The following is a 21,300-nucleotide window of genomic DNA, read 5'->3' on the forward strand; positions in this document are numbered from 1 at the left end:
GCCCTCCTTCACGTGCTTCCCTTGTCAGTCATTGGGCCCCATCAGGAAGGCGGTCCCTCCCGAACAACGATGCGGAACATGTAGACAGGAAGTGGCCAAAGAAGACTGCAGGAGACCAGCAATGCTGGGATAGAAAAAGGATGAATACAGGATTAAAAATCACACAAGGTTTACATCTACCTGAATAAGAAAAATGAGGAGCTAAGCCCCACCCACTGCGCATAGTACCTCCCCCCTGGTGATTGCAACACACAAGAGACGAGGATCGATTTGAAAAATAGAAAACTTTTAATAAATGCTACATCTCTTCATCAGAATAGTTCCGGTACCATTTACACCATACGCTGCACAGGCCGCCGAGAGCTGGAATTACATATGAAAAGAGGCATATATTCTATTTATTTATATATATATATATATATATATGATATACAATAACCCCTCGCAGAAGAAGGGGAGATTCTGACCCTGCCGATGAGGGGGTAATATCTATAAACGGTGATCGCTCACCACCAGGCACGGATACCGGACTGTACACGGGGGGCAATATCTACACACATATCATACAGGCGGACTACCCCAGAAGGGGTCCTTGGGGGGCAGGGGGGTCTAATATGATGTGTGTACACCTAGAGGGGGAGAAACCATGTTCTGGGAGACATGAAGGGCCTCAAACCTTGGCCCAGTCATTGGCTGAGGAACAAATCCCTCACTACTGCATGACAGATCCACCTTTAGAAGAAACCTTTTCTGAGAGGAAGACGATGGCGGCCAACGCTGACCTCCTGAAAATGGTGGAGAGTCCATGACCTGGATGTCAGAACTTCAGCTGTTGGATGTTGAAGCCATTGACAAGAGGTCAGCAAAGGCGGCCCCCCTCTGAGTAAAGGTTTCTACTGATGACATCATAGGGGGGTCTGTGTCTAAAGGTCAAAGGTCATGTCACCATTGCTGGGGACACCTCTGTTTACAGCGTCCCCAAAAGGAACCAGAAAATGTCTCTGACCATTTACAAAGACTTCCCACTGGTGTCACCCATCAGGGATGGTGGGGGTGTCAAGGTGGCCATGACTGGACGTTGGAGCCAGGGTTGCCAACTGTCAGAGAATTCATGGTCATTTTGTTAGAAGAACAGATTTCACCAACTGTCCATGAATTTACTGACAGTTGACAACCATGGGAGCTTCCAGGGGTGCTGAGGCCAGGCAGGAGGGTGAGGTGTCACCCATTGGGGCTGGTGGAGGTTTCAAGGTGGCCATGACTGGTGAAGTAATTGAGCATTGGAGCTTCCAGGGGATCTGAGGCCAGGCAAGAGGTTGAGGTTTCACCCATTAGGCATGTTGGAGGTCTAAGGTGGCCATGACTGGGCATTGGAGCTTCCAGGGATGCTGAGGCCAGGCAAGAGGTTGAGGTTTCACGCATTGGGGATGGTGGAGGTCTCAAGGTGGCCATGACTGGTAAAGTAATTGAGCATTGGAGCTTCCAGGGGTGCCAAGGCCAGGCAAGAGGTTGAGGTTTTGCCCATTGGGGATGGTGGAGGTCTCAAAGTAGCCATGACTGGTGAAATGTTTGGGCATTGGAGCTTCCAGGGGTTCTGAGGCCAGGCAGGAGGGTGAGGTGTCACCCATATTATAGCGCTATCCTGAACCCAAAAGATACACCATTGCAGTCATATAACACAGGTCTCTAGGACAGCCGGCACCCCTGGTGCACAATCCACGCTCAATTACATTTGGAGTCTGCAAAGGGAAAGTCTTGAAAAATCCATTTGTGCCGTGACCCAACCGGAAAATAAATTAAAACACTGGAGTATTTGGTCAGGTGACACGACGTGGGGGGGGGGGCTGGTAATGGGACAGGGGAATAAATTAAAGGAGACGACAAAGGAAAACAGAAAAGGCACAGCGACACCGTGGCAAAGTGCCGCAAAAGAATTCGCCAATGTTTCACAAAGCAGCATGAAATTCCCGGCAGAACGGTGGCGCATGATTGGGCCATTCCACACTGTTCAGTCCTAACAAAGTCTCGTGCATTGAGTTCAATTGTTTAGCTTAGAAAGCGCCAGAGGGGCAGGAAGGCAACGCTACTCCTGGACCGGTCACATTCCGGATGTCCTTTACCCTTCACCACCAATAGAGCCACACCCAGCTAAGCCCCTCCCGTTGGAGCTCAGCCTCTCCTTTCTTACAAACAGCTACTAGCCCCTCCTTTCTTTTATACGGCCACTGTACGGATAGGAGGTTGTGGAAGGATTATATGCCCCTTGAAATGAAGTTCTAAGGTACTGAAGGTCAACCTTCCAACAACCCCCCCGCAGCCGCATGCAATAATATCAAACTGGCGGCAGAGAGCGCTCGTCTGCTCCTACAGTGTCACTTCCTCCAACAAGATGGCCGAAAACGCAGCCTAATCGCCATGAGGGAGCGACAACACAGGAACAGGCAAGAGCTTCAGTGCTCACCAGTGTGACGAGCCCCCATCAATGGAAGCACCAGGAGCAGCGATTGCCTCCCACCCGACATCAGAGCAGATCATGGTGGAGCGCCACAGTCTCTCCCGATCAATAAGCAGCAAAAAGGTCACAGCAAGCTCCGCCAGGTCAATAAATATCAAACACGATGCTGTATGCCTCTCCGTCCGCCCGCCGGCGTTTTCCAGGAGCTCCTCCGCGGTTTTACAGGCGGTGCTCATAGTGGTTCTCTCTTCCCATACAATAAATAAACCGAAAGTACATTTTATCTTCACAGATCCATCGCGCTTCCTGGTCCACCATGGTAAAGTCTCTTCTCTTCACCAGATGCATTGGCCTTCATGCTCTGCTCTTCCCGCTGGGCCGCGGATCAGGACACATGACCAGGGACGTCAGTCGATGCGCTCCACCTTACCCAGCACTCTGCCCTCGTAGGTGGGGAGGAAGGCGTTGTCATCGCGGATCTCCTCGAAGACCGCGCCGCACTCAAATTCCTGGCTGGCCTTCTTAAAGTAATACCTGTGGGGGAGAAGAAGAGAGACATTGAGGGGGAGGGAACATTTCACAGCCCATAATATCCAAACATCAATCCTTGATCAATACTTGTATTGTCTATGGTGGTGGTGGTGGGGGGGGGGGGGGGGGGGAGTTGGGATTTCTGATTATTATCACAGGTGAGGTTATCCTAGGAACAGGCACACTGGTTGAAATGTACCGGGGGAGCCAGGGCTGCACCTATCAATGAGTGGAACGCTCTGTAATATGACTTGTGTGGCATCTTGATATAGCGAGGTCATTTGCCCCGTAGGATCTCGACGCGCTTGGGATCCTATGGGGTAAATATGATGGAGCCTGAAGCCAAACCTCATAGTAATGGCCCAAAACGTTCACCATTCTCCCTCCTCCAATGTGCCGATAGCTTCCAATTCCTCTAAATCCCAATAAAGATCTAAGCCTGTTTAATGATGGAATTCCCAGAGGAGGTGGGAACACACAGCAACCAATCAGAAATAACCTGTTAAAGGGTCAGTTTATCCAAAGTTCAATTTTTATTTATGAGTGAAGTCTACTGAAAGGACTTATCTGCTGGTGTTTAATATTTCCCAGAGACTCCAGGGGTAAGATCTCCCACCATAGTTTCATTATGACTCCTCCCACCTTGGGGGTGATATGGCTCCTCCTGTTACATTCTCCATAATAAAAACCTAAAATCTCACAGGGATGGTGGGAACCCCTCATAATGGGCACAGCGGGTGTACAGACCCGGGAACTCAGCACAGGGATGGTGGGAACCCCTCATAATGGGCACAGCGGGGGTACAGACCCGGGAACTCGGCACAGGGATGGTGGGAACCCCTCATAATGGGCACAGCGGGTGTACAGACCCGGGAACTCAGCACAGGGATGGTGGGAACCCCTCATAATGGGCACAGTGGGTGTACAGACCCGGGAACTCTGCACAGGGATGGTGGGAACCCCTCATAATGGGCACAGCGGGTGTACAGACCTGGGAACTCAGCACAGGGATGGTGGGAACCCCTCATAATGGGCACAGCGGGTGTACAGACCCGGGAACTCAGCACAGGGATGGTGGGAACCCCTCATAATGGGGCACAGCGGGTGTACAGACCCAGGAACTCAGCACAGGGATGGTGGGAACCCCTCATAATGGGGCACAGCGGGTGTACAGACCCGGGAACTCAGCACAGGGATGGTGGGCACACCAGGACACCCAGGAAATATATTCATCATGGAGTGTCAGGAAAACTCCCCGTGTATTTTCAGACCCAACTTTACAACACAAGGAAAGCCCCCTGGGTATATGCACTGCAGTATAGTGAGGAATACAAAGATCGGTACACTGGAGAGATGAAGCAACCGCCCAACAAACAAATGCCCCAATAAAGGAGGACAAATTCTAGCGATCAAGACCCAACATAGGAGGATAAATTTGACAGATCAAAATTCAACATAAGACAAATTCTACAGGTCATGACACAATATAAGTGGACAAATCCAACAGCTCAAGATCTAACATAGGAGGACAAATTCGAAAGATTGAGATCTAAAATGGGAGGACGAATTCGAAAGATCAAGACCCAACATAGAAGGAAAAATTCAACAGATCAAGATTCAACATAGGAGGACAAATACTACAGGTTAAGACCCAACATAGAAGGACAAATCCAACAGATCAAGATCTAACATAGGAGGACAAATTCGACAGATCAAGACCCAACATATGAGGATGAATTCCACAGGTCATTCTACAGGTCATAAATTAACATAGGACAGATTCTAAAAGTCAAGACCCAACATAGAAGGACAGATTGTACAATTCAGGACCCAACACAAGAAGACAAATTTTACAGGCCAAGATTCAACATAGGAGAAGAAATTCAACAGGTCAAGACTCCGCATGGGGGGGAGAAATTCTACAGGTCAAGACCCAACATAGGAGGACGAATTCTACAGGTCATAATTTAACATAGGACAAATTATTCAGGTCAAGACCAAATACAAGATGACAAATTCTACAGGTGAAAATTCAACATAAGAGGACAAATCCAACAGATCAAGATCTAACATAGGAGGACAATTTCGAAAGATCAAGGTTTAACAGAGGAGGACAAATCCAACAGGTCAAAACCCAACATAGGAGGACAGATTGTACAGGTCAAGATTGAACATAGGAGGAGAAATTCAACAGGTCGAGACTCTGCAATTCTACAGCCAACATAAGACTGTGAATTCTACTGGTGAACATAGGAGGGCAAATTCTACAGGCCGAGGCTATTTTTTTACAACTTAAGGAAAAGGGACATTTTGAGGTCAGCGGGGTGCACATTTTGAACAGAGAGGATTGATTCATGAGAGGCCTGAAATATGCCATCTACTTCAAACTGAAGCGACCATCCCTGAACACAGGTGGAGGCCTTCATCACCATCTGTCTTCAACATATTATGCCGTTCTAACATCTCTACTCTGGACAATTTACACCTTCAGTCACGTGACTGGAAGGATTACCATCTATGCAGACACCCTGACAACAAGGATGGGATGATCCAACTAGAACAATCGGTTCCACAACGATCACCCTTCTTATCCTCTTCTTGGACCATCTACCTTGGTCACATTCCATGGTGATTGGTTTAAGAAGTTTGTGCTACCCGTGTAGATATAAAATAGAACCCCAGTTCCAAAAAGTTTGGGGCACTGTTAAAATCTGCATAAAATTCAAACTCGGATTAACAATAGAAAATAAAAAACATACAAAATGTTTAAACAGGGAAAAAAGACCATTAAAAAATAAATACATCAGGTCATTGTGAAACTGGTGGCAGCAACACATCTCAAAAAAGTTGGGACAGGGTAACAAAAAGCTGGCAAAGTATAACTCCAATATCAAAAGGTTGGGGCGGGGCCATGTTTAGCACAGTGTAGCTTCCCCTCTTCTTTTCCCAACACTCTGTAAAGGTCGGGGAAGGGAGGAGATCCGTTTCTGGAGTTTTGGGAGAGGAAGGTTGTCCCATTCTTGCCTGATATCGGATTCTAACTGCTCAGCACTCCTGGGTCTTCTTTGTCATATATTCAATTGGTGAAAGGTCTGGACTGCAGGCAGCCAGTGAAGCCTCCCGGACTCTTCTACTAGGAAGCCATGCTGCTGTCACAGATTCAGTATGCGGTCCAGCATTGTCCTGCTGATATATACAAGGCTTTCCCTGAAAAAGACGTTGTCCGGATGGAAGGATATGCTGCTCTAGAACCCGGACATAGTTTTCAGCATTGATGGTGCCTTTGCAGATGTACAAGCTGCCCATTCCATATGCACCAATGCCCCCCCACCCCATACTATCAGAGATGCCAGATTGTCATATGAGCACTGATAACAAGCCAGAAAGACCCGATCCTCTCTAGTCTGCAGGACGCGGCACCCATGGTTGCAAAAAATAAACTCAAATTTCTATTCGTCTGACCGCAGAACAGTTTTCCACTTTACAACAGACAATTTATTTTATAATGAGCTTTGGTTCGGAGAACAGTCTTCCACTTTGCAACAGACCATTTATTTTAGAATGAGCTTTGGTCCGGAGAACAGTTTTCCACTTTACAACAGACAATTTATTTTATAATGAGCTTTGGTTCGGAGAACAGTCTTCCACTTTGCAACAGACCATTTCATTTATAATGAGCTTTGGTTCAGAGAACAGTCTTCCACTTTGCAACAGACCATTTATTTTAGAATGAGCTTTGGTCCGGAGAACAGTTTTCCACTTTGCAACAGACCATTTATTTTAGAATGAGCTTTGGTCCGGAGAACAGTTTTCCACTTTGCAACAGACCATTTATTTTAGAATGAGCTTTGGTCCGGAGAACAGTTTTCCACTTTGCAACAGACCATTTATTTTATAATGAGCTTTGGTCCGGAGAACAGTTTTCCACTTTGCAACAGACCATTTATTTTATAATGATCTTTGGTCCGGAGAACAGTTTTCCACTTTGCAACAGACCATTTATTTTATAATGAGCTTTGGTCCGGAGAACAGTTTTCCACTTTGCAACAGAGCATTTATAATGAGCTTTGGCCCAGAGAAGACGGTGGCATTTCTGGATCATGTTCAGATATGGTTTCTTCTTTCCGTGATAGAGCTTTAGCTTGTATTTCTTGATTTGCACGGTAAGCTGTGTTCACAAACAGTGATTGTGAAAATATTCCTGAGCCCATGCAGCAACGTCCATCACACAATCATGCCTGGTTTTATTGCCGTGACATCTGAGGGCCCGAAGATCACCGCCATCCAATATTGCGTCTCGGCCTTGTCCCTTCACACAGAGATTTCTCCAGATACTCGGAATCTTTTGATGATATTATGTATTGTAGATGATGAGATGTTTAGTTTTACATTGTTCTCAAATTGTTCGACAATTTTTAGAGGCAGCTTTTCATAGATTGGTGAACCTCGGCCCGTCTTTACTCCTGAGACACTCTGACTCTTTAAGATGCTCTTTTAATTCCCAATATGTTACTCACCTGTTGCTAATGAACCAAATTAGCGGCAACATGTTCTTTCAGCTCTTGCTGGTTAGGATCACTTACTTTGCCAGCTTTTTTGGTGCCCCGTCCCAACTTTTTTGAGACGTGTTTCTGCCATCAATTTCACAATCGCCTGATTCTTTTATTTTTTTCTTCAAATGATCCATTTTCTCAGTAAAAATTTGATACGTTTTCAAATTGCAAATACATTTTGTGTTTCTGAGATTTGCAGATCATTGCATTTTGTTTTTATGTCGGAGAAGCTTTACAACATCTTCAATATCGGAGAACGAGTCCATCTGAATGTGACCAACTACGATTGAGGTCTCGTGGTTTAGTGTGGCACAGTAATGACATCGTTGGCCAGTGCTGGATAAATGAGTACAGTAAAGGAATATGAAATGTTTGTGCTGCCCCACATCAACTAGAAGAGGAGGAATGCCTGCTGTAGGGCAACACGGACAGTTTGTATTTGGGCTAATTTAGAAAAAGTAGGGGTTTTGGGATTTTGAAGGAGCAAAATTACAACATTTATATGAAAAAAATATGTATTTGTAAAAGTAAAAAAATGACAGAATATAGAAAATACAATAGACTTTCAAGCTGAAAAATTCTCTCCACATGTTTCGCCACGATTAGTAGCTTCCTCAGGAGAATTAAAATGATCAGGCACTATCTACTGGAAATAGAAAGAAAACAATACAGAAACTTACAAAACAATACAAAAATACAAACAATTGGAGATAAAGTACAAATTTGTACTTTATCTAAAAAAAAAAAATGTTTGTATTGTTTTGTATATTTCTGTATTGTTTTCTTTCTATTTCCAGTAGATAGTGCCTGATCATTTTAATTCTCCCGAGGAAGCTACTAATCGTGGCGAAACATGTGGAGAGAATTTTTCAGCTTGCACATTCTTGAAAGTCTATTGTATTTTCTATATTCTGTCATTTTTTACTTTTACAAATAAATATTTTTGTACTGTTTTGTAATTTTCTGTATTGTTTTCTTTCTATTTCCAGTAGATAGTGCCTGATAAATGTAACCACTTCACGCCGGCGCTATAGACGAAAGACGTCTACAGCGCAGTGCCCAATTGCCAGGAGGGCGTCCCTAGACATCCTACTGTTTACAAGTTCCCTGCGCGCCGCCGTGGGCACGCATCGGGGAAAAGCTGTGCTCGCCGTGTCACTCAGGTGCCGATGCGCGTGCCTGTCAGCCGCGATGTCCATCAGGTGCCCGCGATCGGCCGTTACAGAGCCAGGGATGTGGATCTCTGTGTGTAATGATGGAGTGTAAACACAGAGATCCACGTCCTGTCAGGGAGAGGAGACCGATGGTGTGTCCCTTGTACATAGGGACACCGATCGGTCTCCTGCCCTTTAGAGTCCCCTCCCCCTACAGTAAGAATCACTCCCAGGGAACACATTTAACCCCTTGATCGCCCCCTAGTGTTAACCCCTTCCCTGCCAGTCACATTTATACAGTAATCAGTGCATATTTATAGCACTGCTCGCTGTATAAATGTGAATGGTCCCAAAATAGTGTTAAAGTGTCTGATGTTTCCGCCACAATGTCACAGTCCTGCCAAAAATGGCAGATAACCGTCATTACTAGTAAAAAAAAAAAATCATAAATCTATCCCCTATTTTGTAGGTGCTATAACTTTTGCGTAAACCAATCACTATACGCTTATTGCGATTTTTTTTTTACCAAAAATACGTAGAAGAATACGCATCGATCTAAACTGAGAAAAAAATAAATAAAATAAAAAATTGGGATATTTATTACAGCAAAAAGTAAAAAATATTGTGTTTTTTCTAAATTGTCGCTCTTTTTTTGTTTATAGAGCAAAAAATAAAAACCGCAGGGATGATCAAATACCACCAAAAGAAAGCTCTATTTGTGGGGGAAAAAGGACGCCAATTTTGTTTGGGAGCCACGTCGCACGACCGCGCAATTGTCATTCAAAGTGTGACAGTGCTGAAAAGCTGAAAATTAGCCTGGGCAGGAAGGGGGTGAAAATGCCCGGTATTGAAGTGACTAATTCTCCTGAGGAAGCTACTAATCGTGGCGAAACATGTAGAGAGAAGTTTTTAGCTTGCACATTCTTGAAAACTGTATTGTATCATCGGATGGATTTTCTATATTCTGTCACGTTTTAACTTTTACAAATAAATATTTTTGTACTGTTTTGTAATTTTCTGTATTGTTTTCTTTCTATTTCCAGTAGATAGTGCCTGATAAATGTAACCACTTCACGCCGGCGCTATAGACGAAAGACGTCTACAGCGCAGTGCCCAATTGCCAGGAGGGCGTCCCTAGACATCCTACTGTTTACAAGTTCCCTGCGCGCCGCCGTGGGCACGCATCGGGGAAAAGCTGTGCTCGCCGTGTCACTCAGGTGCCGATGCGCGTGCCTGTCAGCCGCGATGTCCATCAGGTGCCCGCGATCGGCCGTTACAGAGCCAGGGATGTGGATCTCTGTGTGTAATGATGGAGTGTAAACACAGAGATCCACGTCCTGTCAGGGAGAGGAGACCGATGGTGTGTCCCTTGTACATAGGTACACCGATCGGTCTCCTGCCCTTTAGAGTCCCCTCCCCCTACAGTAAGAATCACTCCCAGGGAACACATTTAACCCCTTGATCGCCCCCTAGTGTTAACCCCTTCCCTGCCAGTCACATTTATACAGTAATCAGTGCATATTTATAGCACTGCTTACTGTATAAATGTGAATGGTCCCAAAATAGTGTTAAAAGTGTCCGATGTTTCCGCCACAATGTCACAGTCCTGCCAAAAATCGCAGATAACCGTCATTACTAGTAAAAAAAAAAAAATCATAAATCTATCCCCTATTTTGTAGACGATATAACTTTTGCGCAAACCAATCACTATACGATCATTGCGATTTTTTTTTACCAAAAATACGTAGAAGAATACACATCGACCTAAACTGAGAAAAAGAAATGGGATATTTATAATAGCAAAAAGTAAAAAATATTGTTGTTGTTTTTTCAAAATTGTCGTTCTATTTTTGTTTATAGCGCAAAAAATAAAAACCGCAGGGATGATCAAATACCACCAAAAGAAAGCTCTATTTGTGGGGGGAAAAAAGGACGCTAATTTTGTTTGGGAGCCACGTCACACGACCGCGCAATTGTCATTCAAAGTGTGACAGCGCTAAAAGCTGAAAATTGGCCTGGGCAGGAAGGGGGTGAAAATGCCCGGTATTGAAGTGGCTGATTCTCCTGAGGAAGCTACTAATCGTGGCGAAAACATGTAGAGAGATTTTTTCAGCTTGCACATTCTTGAAACTGTATTGTATCATTGGATGGATTTTCTATATTCTGTCACGTTTTGAACTTTTACAAATAAATATTTTTTCAAATAAATGTTGTAATTTTGCACCTTCAAAATCCCCAAAACCCCTACTTTTTCGAAATCGTTACCGATGGTGTGTCCCTTGTACATCGGTCTCCTCCCCTTTAGAGTCCCCTCCCCCCACAGTAAGAATCACTCCCAATACAATACAATACAATTTATAGAGGATAAGTAAAAAAAACTCTTCTCCTTTGTATTTGGGCTAATCAGTGATGGGTATGGGGGTGGAGAGTGGTAATGGGGGGGGGTGGAGTCTGGTGATGGGGGGTGGAGTCTGGTGATGGGGGGTGGAGTCTGGTAATGGAGGGTGGGGGGGTGGAGAGTGGTGATGGGGGGTGGAGTCTGGCGATGGGGGGTGGAGTCTGGTAATGGAGGGTGGGGGGTGGGGAGTGGTGATGGGGGGTGGAGAGTGGTGATGGGGGGTGGAGAGTGGTGATGGGGGGTGGAGAGTGGTGATGGGGGGTGGAGAGTGGTGATGGGGGGTGGAGAGTGGTGATGGGGGGTGGAGTCTGGTGATGGGGGGTGGAGTCTGGTGATGGGGGGTGGGGGGGTGGAGAGTGGTGATGGGGGGTGGAGAGTGGTGATGGAGGGTGGAGTCTGGTGATGGAGGGTGGAGTCTGGTGATGGAGGGTGGAGTCTGGTGATGGAGGGTGGAGTCTGGTGATGGGGGGTGGAGAGTGGTGATGGGGGGTGGAGAGTGGTGATGGGGGGTGGAGTCTGGTGATGGAGGGTGGAGTCTGGTGATGGAGGGTGGAGTCTGGTGATGGTGGGTGGAGTCTGGTGATGGAGGGTGGAGTCTGGTGATGGAGGGTGGAGTCTGGTGATGGGGGCGGGGGGTGAGGTAGGGTTGGGTAAGTTGCACTCACACTGTCGGAGGGAAATCCTTACACGTGAATAGTGCTGGCTTCGTACCTATAATTTCCTTTTTTGCTGAGCTGCTCTTTGAAGTGGCCCAGCGTCAGGCTGTGCGTTTTCAGCATCCGCCGGTACGGGATCTCCTCCCCACAGAAGAAATATGTCACCGTCAGCTCTCCGGGGGGAGGGGCGGCCGGCTGTCTCTTTGGTTCTTTTTGCCTGAAGGAAAAACAAAACTGTTATTAATATTATTATTATAATACATTGGTGTATACAGGTGATGGAAACCAAGGCATGTCCCGATCATCCTCACAGTTCACTACCATGGTGGACCAAAGGAGGCCAACCGTTGTGTGCGTCACAGGTGTGCACCCCAAAGCTCACACACACACATTACCGATCACTTACATTGTTCATTCAGAAAGGGAAGGGGCCAGTAAATTACATATTTACCGACCTCTTCCTCCTCCACTCATAACACCCCAGCAGCAACAGCCGGCGGGAGACGAGAGGAGGGAAGCCAGAAGCGTTGTGGGGGGGGGGACCAGGACAGTAGGGGAAATCTGGTCTGCATAGGGTAATTGGGGTGTGCCTGGGCACACCTGGCACACCCTGTGCGCACGCCTATGGTGTGCGTTCCGTGCTTCCCACTACCTTCAGAACTTTGATGATGGCTTTACTGCAAGGGAAGGCTACACAACAACGTACCTGATAAATGTTATCACCCCCCCATTACTTTTATACTCCTGTAGATTGTTTTCTACCGAATCGTCCTCTAAATCCACGTTTTCCAAGTTCTTCTGGGTGGTCACATGACTGCAAAACTCAGGCTGGTGCACGTGTCTCTCTGCTGGCCAACAACGCTGGTCAATCCCATAGCATAGTGACATCACTTTGCCGGTGTCCACCGCTCCGGGGCGTTGTCGGCGGGCAGAGAGTTCACGGCCTCCACCCCGAAACAACATCAGAGAAAGGGGACAGCATTGGTGCTTTAAGGTCACGTGACCACAAGAAAAACATATTTACACGGCAATTCAGTAAAAATGTCCGCGAGAGTAGAAAAGCAACGGGGGAGGGAACATTTACCAGGTAATATTTTTGTGCAAGTTTTCCTCCTACTCTAAGTGACTAAAAGTCTGTTGAACCCTGACCATCACACCTCTCCATGACCAATAATATGGGATTGCCCCCCAATGACCATTATTTTGAGATTGCCCCCCATGACCTTTAATATGGGATTGCCCCCCATGACCTTTAATATGGGATTGCCCCCCATGACCTTTAATATGAGATTGCCCCCCATGACCTTTAATATGGGATTGCCCCCCATGACCTTTAATATGGGTTTGCCCCCCATGACCTTTAATATGGGATTGCCCCCCATGACCTTTAATATGGGATTGTCCCCCATGACCTTAAATATGGGATTGCCCCCCATGACCTTTAATATGGGATTGCCCCCCATGACCTTTAATATGGGATTGCCCCCCATGACCTTTAATATGGGATTGCCCCCCATGACCTTTAATATGGGATTGTCCCCCATGACCTTTAATATGGGATTGTCCCCCATGATTGTCCCCCATGGGATTGCCCCTGCCTCTCCATGGCCATTTAATATGGAGTTGCCCCCATTGTGGCTTTAATATCTTCCACTCTTCTGAGAAGACTTTCCACAGGATTTTGGAGGGTGTCTGTAGGAATTTGTGCCCATTTTTTGAGGTCAGGTACTGATGTTGGATGAGAAGACCTGGCTCACGCATCGGGCCCCACATTTAGCACCCAAAAAAAAAAGACCGGGCTCGCAATTGGCATTCATATTCATCCCAAAGGTGTTCAGTAGAGTTGAGGTCGGGGCTCCAGTTCCACCACACCAAACGGGTCACGCCATGACTTTATGGATCTGGCTCCACTCTTCATGCAAGACTTCCTACAATTTGTGAGGTTGGGCACTGAAGTTGGATAAGGAGACCCGACTTGCATATCAGGGCCCACATTGGGCACCCAATAAAAGACAACTGGCTTTCAATTCATCCCAAAGGTGATCAGTAGGGTTGAGGTCAGGGCTCTGTGTAGGGCCTCAAGTTCCTCCACACCCAGCAGTTCAAACCATGTCTTTATGAAACAGGATTTGTACACAGTGGTGGTGGTGGTGATGGTAATGGTGGTGGTGATGGTGATGATGATGATGATGGTGGTGGTGGTGGTGAAGGTGGTGAAGGTGGTAGTGGTGATGATGACGATGGTGGTAGTGGTGATGGTGGTAGTGATGATGGTGGTGGTGGTGGTGGTGGTGGTGATGGTGGTGGTGGTGGTAGTGGTGGTGGTGGTAGTGGTGGTGGTGATGGTGGTAGTGGTGATGGTGGTGGAGGTGGTGGTAGTGATGGTGATGATGGTGATAGTGATGATGGTGGTGATGGCAATGGTGGTAGTGGTGGTGGTGATGATGGTGGTGGTGATGGTGGTAGTTATGGTGATGGTGGTAGTGATGGTGATGGTGGTAGTGATGGTGGTGGTGGTGGTGATGATGGTGATGGTGGTAGTGATGATGGTGGTGGTGGTAGTGGTGATGGTGGTGGTGGTAGTGGTGATGATGGCGATGGTGGTAGTGATGGTGGTAGTGATGGTGGTAGTGGTATGGAAGAGCACAATTGTCTACATGAATGATAGAGGACTACAAGGACCCTTCACTGGAGCCCCCGGGATTCCATCATTGGTAAGGGGCTGTTCTCAGATCCAGGAATGACAAATGTAATTTTTTTATTCATCGATTCTAAGAGCGGAGGATTAAAGCCGGGGAAGAATGTGACATTCGGACGGCAGAAGTTCTGTCTCGGAGAAGATAAAAAAAACTTCTTCTATGTGGAGGCAGCTGGGGGTCCCGGGGTCAGCCAATTAAAAATGAAAGGTGTCTGATGGCCGGACTTCAAAGGCTTGCGGCGTTGTGAAGATGAAGAGGGCAGCGCGGAGCGGCGTTAATTATTCAGGCCACGATTAGCGCCGCTGTAGCTGCGATCCTACTTATAACGATAGCAAGGCCCTGTAATTACACTCATCGAGGTGCTTAACGCGGTCTGCACCACACATCGCTCTGATTGGTTCCTCACGGCACACACACAGTTCAGCAGCACCTCCCAGACCAGGAAATAGAATGATTTCCACATTTCCAGGTAGAAGCACAGCAGAGGTGCAAGTATACACTGCATAGACAAATGATGGCGATGAGGTGTCTTCAGTGAAGGGTCCTACACAGTGGGGGCTGGTGCTCAAAATTTTTGGGGGGCGCAAACAAACTGAAAAAAAAATATATCAAACGCAGCTACTGTAACCGTCAATTGTTGCCAGTGTGCCCCATCAATTAATGCCAGTGTGTGCCCATAAATTGCTGCCAGTGTGCCCATCAATTGCTGCCAGTGTGCCCATCTATTGCTGCCAGTGTGCCCATCAGTTGCTGCCAATGTGCCCATCAGTTGCCACCAGTGTGCTGCCAGATTTGCCCCATCAAATGGCGTCCAGCGTTGATTTGGATAATTTGGAATGCCAATTGTGAGCCAGGTCTTCTTTTTCGTAGGGATTGCACCGATATGCATCAGTCACCGAAAATTATCAGCCAAAGAAAAGGGTTATCAGCGTTTTGCCGATAGAAAAAAAAGGTGCCACCGAAAATTATCGACCGAAAATATGCCGATGATGGGCGAAAATAAATACATAATTATTAAAGTTTATGATATTAATTAAAAAGTCGAATACAATTAAATATAAAAAAAAAAATATTGATTTTTTTTTCAAAACTGTCCATTTCGGTTTTAGTTTTCGGCCAAGTGCATCCTGAATTTCAGTTTTTCGGTATTTATATATAGTGGTGCCCAACGTGGGGCCTGCTGCAAGAGTCGGGTCTTCTCATCCAATAATCGGTACCTGGCCTCATAAATGGGCACAAATTTCTACAGAGATCCTCCAAAATTCTTCCCAGAAGAATGTAAAAGTCACAAAAGAGGCCAACTCTTTATTAATGGCCATAGGGGGAGGGGGGGGCTCCTTATTATTGGTCTTGGAGGTAAGGGGCAACTCCTTATTAATGGTCATGGGAGGAGGGGCAACTCCTTATTAATGGTCATGGGAGGAGGGGCCATGGGAGGAGGGGCAGCTCTACATTAATGGCCATGGAAGGAGGGGCAACTCCTTATTAATGGTCATTGGAGGAGGGGCCATGGGAGGAGGGGCAACTCCATATTAATGGCCATGGAAGGAGGGGCAACTCCTTATTAATGGTCATTGGAGGAGGGGCCATGGGAGGAGGGCCAGCTCCATATTAATGGTCATGAGAGGAGGGGCAACTCCTTATTAATGGTCATGGGAGGAGGGGTAGCTCCATATTAATGGTCATGGGAGGAGGGGCAGCTCCATATTAATGGACATGGGGGGAGGGGCAGCTCCATATTAATGGTCATGAGAGGAGGGGCAACTCCTTATTAATGGTCATGGGAGGAGGGGTAGCTCCATATTAATGGTCATGGGAGGAGGGGCAACTCCTTATTAATGGTCATGGGAGGAGGGGTAGCTCCATATTAATGGTCATGGGAGGAGGGGCAGCTCCACATTAATGGTCATGAGAGGAGGGGCAGCTCCATATTAATGGCCATGGAAGGAGGGGCAACTCCTTATTAATGGTCATGGGAGGAGGGGCAACTCCATATTAATGGCCATGGAAGGAGGGGCAACTCCTTATTAATGGTCATGGGAGGAGGGGCAACTCCTTATTAATGGTCATGGGAGGAGGGGCAACTCCTTATTAATGGTCATGGGAGGAGGGGCAACTCCATATTAATGGCCATGGAAGGAGGGGCAGCTCCATATTAATGGTCATGGGAGGAGGGGCCATGGAAGGAGGGGCAACTCCTTATTAATGGCCATGGGAGGAGAGGCAGCTCCATATTAATGGCCATGGAAGGAGGGGCAGCTCCATATTAATGGTCATGGGAGGAGGGGCAGCTCGATATTAATGGCCATGGGGGAGGAGGGCAGTTCTATATTAGAATTCATGGTTTGGAATAACAGGCATTGACCAGAATCCTCCCCCTGGCACTCGTTGATGCTCAGCGGTCCACATTGGAGACGTCATTATTGAGAAGACTATGGAGCTCTGAGATCCCTCTGGTCTACTAAAGAACATCAGAACCCCCCCCCCCCCTGTACATGGCAGTCATGTCGGTAGGGTGATGTACTCACTCTTCATGCTGGGGGGTGGAAGTTCCCGGCTGGCAAGGCACCGAGTGACTCCGCTGGTGACTGCTGGATGGGCACCTGGAAGACATGACAGAACGGACTTAATTTGGTTGAAAAAAGATGCAACAAAAAAGCATAAATCCCAATAAAGTGACAGAAAGAAAACCTTCCCTTCCAACATCCAATCAGATCCCTGGATCCCCATTCTACTGTATTATTCCTTACACACAGTGTCTTGAAAAAGTATTCATACCCCTTGAAATTCCCCACATGTTCTCCTGTTACAACCAAAAAACGTAAATGTATTTTATCGGTTTTTTTTTGGTGAGAGACACAAAGTGTGTGTGTGTGTGTGGGGGGGGGGGGGCATTTGTATGGCGCCCCTTTACTCTGATAACTAAAATCTAGAGGAACCAATCACCTTCAGAAGTCACCTAATTAGTAAATAGAGCCCACCTGTGTGTCATGTCATCTCAGTATAAATACAGCTGTTCTGTGAAGCCCTCAGAGGTTTGTTAGAGAACCTTAGTGAACAAACAACATCATGAAGGCCGAGGAACACACCAGACAGGTCGGGGAAAAAGTTGTGGAGAAGTATAAAGCAGGGTTCGGTTATAAAAAAAATCTCCCATGCTTTGAAGATCTCACGGAGCTTCTGTTCAATCCATCATCGGAAAATGGAAAGAGTATGACACAACTGCAAACCTACCAAGACACGGCCATCCACCTAAACTGACCGGGCCGGGCAAGGAGAGCATTCATCAGAGAAGCAGCCAAGAGGCCCCATGGTAACTCTGGAGGAGCTGCACAGCTCAGGGGGGAGAATCTGTCCACAGGACAACTATTAGTGGTCTCTCCACAAATCTGCCCTTTATGGAAGAGTGACAAGAAGAAAGACATTGGAGGAAGAAAGACATAAGAAGTCCTGTTTGTAGTTTGTGAGAAGCCATGTGGGGGAGGGGACTAGGCAAACATGTGGGGGAGGGGACACAGCAAACACGTGGGGGAGGGGACACAGCAAACATGTGGAAGAAGGTGATCTGGTCACATGACACCAAAATTCAACAATAAACACTATGTGTGAGGAAAAATAACACTGCACCTCCCCCTGAACACACCATCCCCACCGTGAAACATGGTGGTGGCAGCTTCATGTGGTGGGGATGCTTTTCTCCAGCAAGGACAGGGAAGCTGGTGAGATTTGATGGGAAAATGGATGGAGACAAATACAGGACAATCTTAGAAGAAAAGACTTGAGACCGGGGGGGGAGGTTCACCTTCCAGCAGGACAACGACCCTAAAGTACAGCCAGAGCTACAATGGAAGGGTTTAGATCAAAGCCTATTCATGTGTTAGAATGGCCCAGTCACAGTCCAGACCTAAATCCCATTGAGAATCTGTGGACAAGACTTGAAAATTGCTGATCACAGACGCTCTCCATCCAATCTGACAGAGACAGAGATATTTTACAGAGAAGAAGAATGGGCAGAAATGTCCCTCTCTAGATGTGCAAAGCTGGTAGAGACCCCCCAAAAAGACTTGTAGAGAAAGGGGGTTCTACAAAGTACTGACTCCGGTGGGGGCCATACAAAGTATTGACTCCGGGGGGTTCTACAAAGTATTGACTCCGGGGGGCGCCATACAAATGCCCCTCCCCCCCACACTTTTCACAGATTTATTTGTATCATTTTCCTTCCACTTCACAATTATGTGACACTTTGTGTCTCTCACAAAAAATCCCAATAAAATAATATTTACGTTTTTTGGTGTAACATGAGAAAGTGTGGGGAATTTCAAGGGGTATGAATACTTTTTCAAGGCACTATAGTTAATCTGGTTGGAAAAGACACAAGTCTATCGATTGATTTCCGATCACTCTTCGGACACTTTGTACATTTACACACATCCTTCTATAGCCACGTCCTGGGGAAGATGCTCTCAGCTCTTACAATAAAGAACCCTTTCGAAATGCAGAGGTCAGACCTCGTTTCCTCGGTTACAAAGGTCTAGGATAAAAACCGACGTGTGATCCGCAGGACTGGTGGGGGAAGGGCTCAGGAAGTGAGTTGTGTATATATATATATATATATATATTTATATTATCATTGTGTTTATTACGCTCTTTCTGCTTTTATTCCGGCCGCCTCACTGTAAAAAAAAATGCAAATGAAGAAAGCAAACAGAAAGTTTCTGGGCAGATGGGAAGAAAAAAAAATCACACGTAGCACAGAAGCGAAAAGCTCACGCTGTGCGTTTCATGTCAGGAAATTCTGCAGCAGCAGCAGGTAGTGCTGACAGTTGGACGCCGCGCAAGCGGAGGCCTGATAAAGGCGGGAGCAGAGGAGAGAGACGTGGGGGGGCCCAGAGCATGACAGCGGGAAAAAAAGATGAGGCGTCGTCTTTGAAGTGGGCGAGCGTCCCGCTCACCTGTAAAACGCGGCGTTCTCCAAAGTACAAGTCAGTACGGGGGAGGGGGGTGTACGATAGGGATGAACCAAACAGCCCCCGCCCCCTCCCTCCCCGGTTCGGTTCGCAGCAGAACATGCGAACAGACAAAATATTCGTTCGAACACGCGAACACCGCTAAAGTCTATGGGACCTGGGTCCTGCCCCACGGGAGTGTTTGGGGACCCGGGTCCTGCCCGAGGGGGAGTGTTTAGGGACCCGGGTCCTGCCCCAGGGGGAGTGTTTAGGGACCCGGGTCCTGCCCCAGGGGGAGTGTTTGGGGACCCGGGTCCTGCCCGAGGGGGAGTGTTTAGGGACCCGGGTCCTGCCCCAGGGGAGTGTTTGGGGACCCGGGTCCTGCCCCAGGGGAGTGTTTGGGGACCCGGGTCCTGCCCCAGGAGACATGTATCAATGCAAAAAAAAAGTCTTAACAACGTCCATTTTTTCGGGAGCAGTGTTTTTAATAATGCTTAAAGTGAAACAATAAAAGTGAGATATTCCTTTAAATTTCATACCTGGGGGGTGTCTATAGTATGCCTGTAAAGTAGCGCATGTTTCTCGTGTTTAGAACTGTCCCTGCACAAAATGTAATTTCTAAAGGAAAAAAAGTAATGTGAAACTACTACTGTTAATAAATTTTCGGCTCCCGGCAATACAGATAAAAGTCATTGAAAAAAACAGCAGGGTGTCCCCCCCCCAGTCCATTACAAGGCCCTTTGGGTCTGGTATGAATACTAAGGGGAACCCTGACCCAAAATTAAAAAATAAATGCGCGGGGGTCCCCCCAAATTCCATATCAACCCCTTCAGGTCTGCTATGGATATTAAGGGGTACCCTGCGCTAAAATCTTTTTAAAAAATGCGTAGGGGCCCCCCCACAAAATCCATAGCAGACCCTACAGGTCCCCAAACACTTTTTATGACAATAACTTCCATATTAACCTTTAAAATTATCACTTTTGAGTTCTCCCATAGACTTTTAAAGGGTGTTCCGTGGCTTTTCGAAATTTGCCGCGAACACCCCAAATTGTTTGCTATTCGGCAAACGGGTGAACAGCCAATGTTAGAGTCTAACTCATGTTCGACCCGAACATAAAGCTCATCCCTACTGTATGATATCTAAAAGAAAGGAACATTCCTCTCGGGGGGGGGGGGGGGGGGGTGGGGGGAGACCATATTTGATTTAGATGTTGGACAGCTTGGAAGGCCTGAGACGTTGGACAGCTTGGGAGCCCCGAGACGTTGGACAGCTTGGGAGGCCCAGGCCCTCGGTGTAACGGCGGGTTCTTACCTTTGCTTTGAAGGTCTGGAGACCTCCGCCAGCCTTCGGCAGGCCTCTTCTAGCTGAGCCAGAGTGCTGGGCGACGCCACGGCCAAGTCCTGGACCAGAGGATGCGAGGACGGCCGAGGGTGGCCGACTCCGTTGAGCCACTGCTGATGGCGTGCCGGCCTCTCCGCCGAGGACGCTCGAGGGGTCTCACAGGCCGCCGCGCTCCTCTTGGTGCTCTGAGCACTGAAAAAGAAAGGCATCGAGGGTCAATGTATGAACACGACACAATGTGAACCCCCAAATAACCCCCGACATTAAAACTCTTCTACAAGAGGACCTCGATCCTCAATCTATGATGTCATAGAGGCATTTTGCGGCACCAGCCATCCTAATTAGAGGCTCACATGGCCGGTCACAGAAGCCCCCATGGGAACAGTGGCGGCTGGTGCTCAAAAATATTTTGTAATTCAGGTGCCCGGTGACCGAAAAGGGGCCGGACACCTGAAAAGGGGGTGTCAGCATCGACCATAGATAGATTCATGCAATGCTTGAATCAATCTATGGTGATTAGAGAGTGACAGGGGTTAGGGGGGCGGCGCTCCTGCACCCTTTATG

At 47.2% G+C, this 21,300-nt stretch overlaps 1 protein-coding gene across 4 annotated transcripts in view; it reads right to left on the reverse strand.

Annotated features, from left to right (window-relative positions):
- Positions 1-265: 265 nt before the first annotated feature.
- Positions 266-21,300, reverse strand: part of AXIN2 (axin 2) — a 47,180-nt gene continuing 26,145 nt past the window's right edge. For 3 of the 4 annotated variants that reach the window (XM_040331520.1, XM_040331521.1, XM_040331519.1), the window contains exons 8-11: positions 20,707-20,928; positions 16,975-17,049; positions 11,803-11,964; positions 266-2,989 (exon numbers count right to left, since the gene is read on the reverse strand). In XM_040331520.1, the coding sequence (XP_040187454.1) occupies positions 2,863-2,989; positions 11,803-11,964; positions 16,975-17,049; positions 20,707-20,928 (586 nt within the window). In that variant the 3' untranslated portion in view covers positions 266-2,862. Of the gene's footprint in view, positions 2,990-11,756; positions 11,965-16,974; positions 17,050-20,706; positions 20,929-21,300 lie in introns of all 4 variants that reach the window. The other variant, XM_040331522.1, reaches the window with a different exon arrangement.

This window comes from Rana temporaria, chromosome 12 (assembly GCF_905171775.1).
Source record: "Rana temporaria chromosome 12, aRanTem1.1, whole genome shotgun sequence".
Classification (NCBI taxonomy): Eukaryota; Metazoa; Chordata; class Amphibia; order Anura; family Ranidae; genus Rana; species Rana temporaria.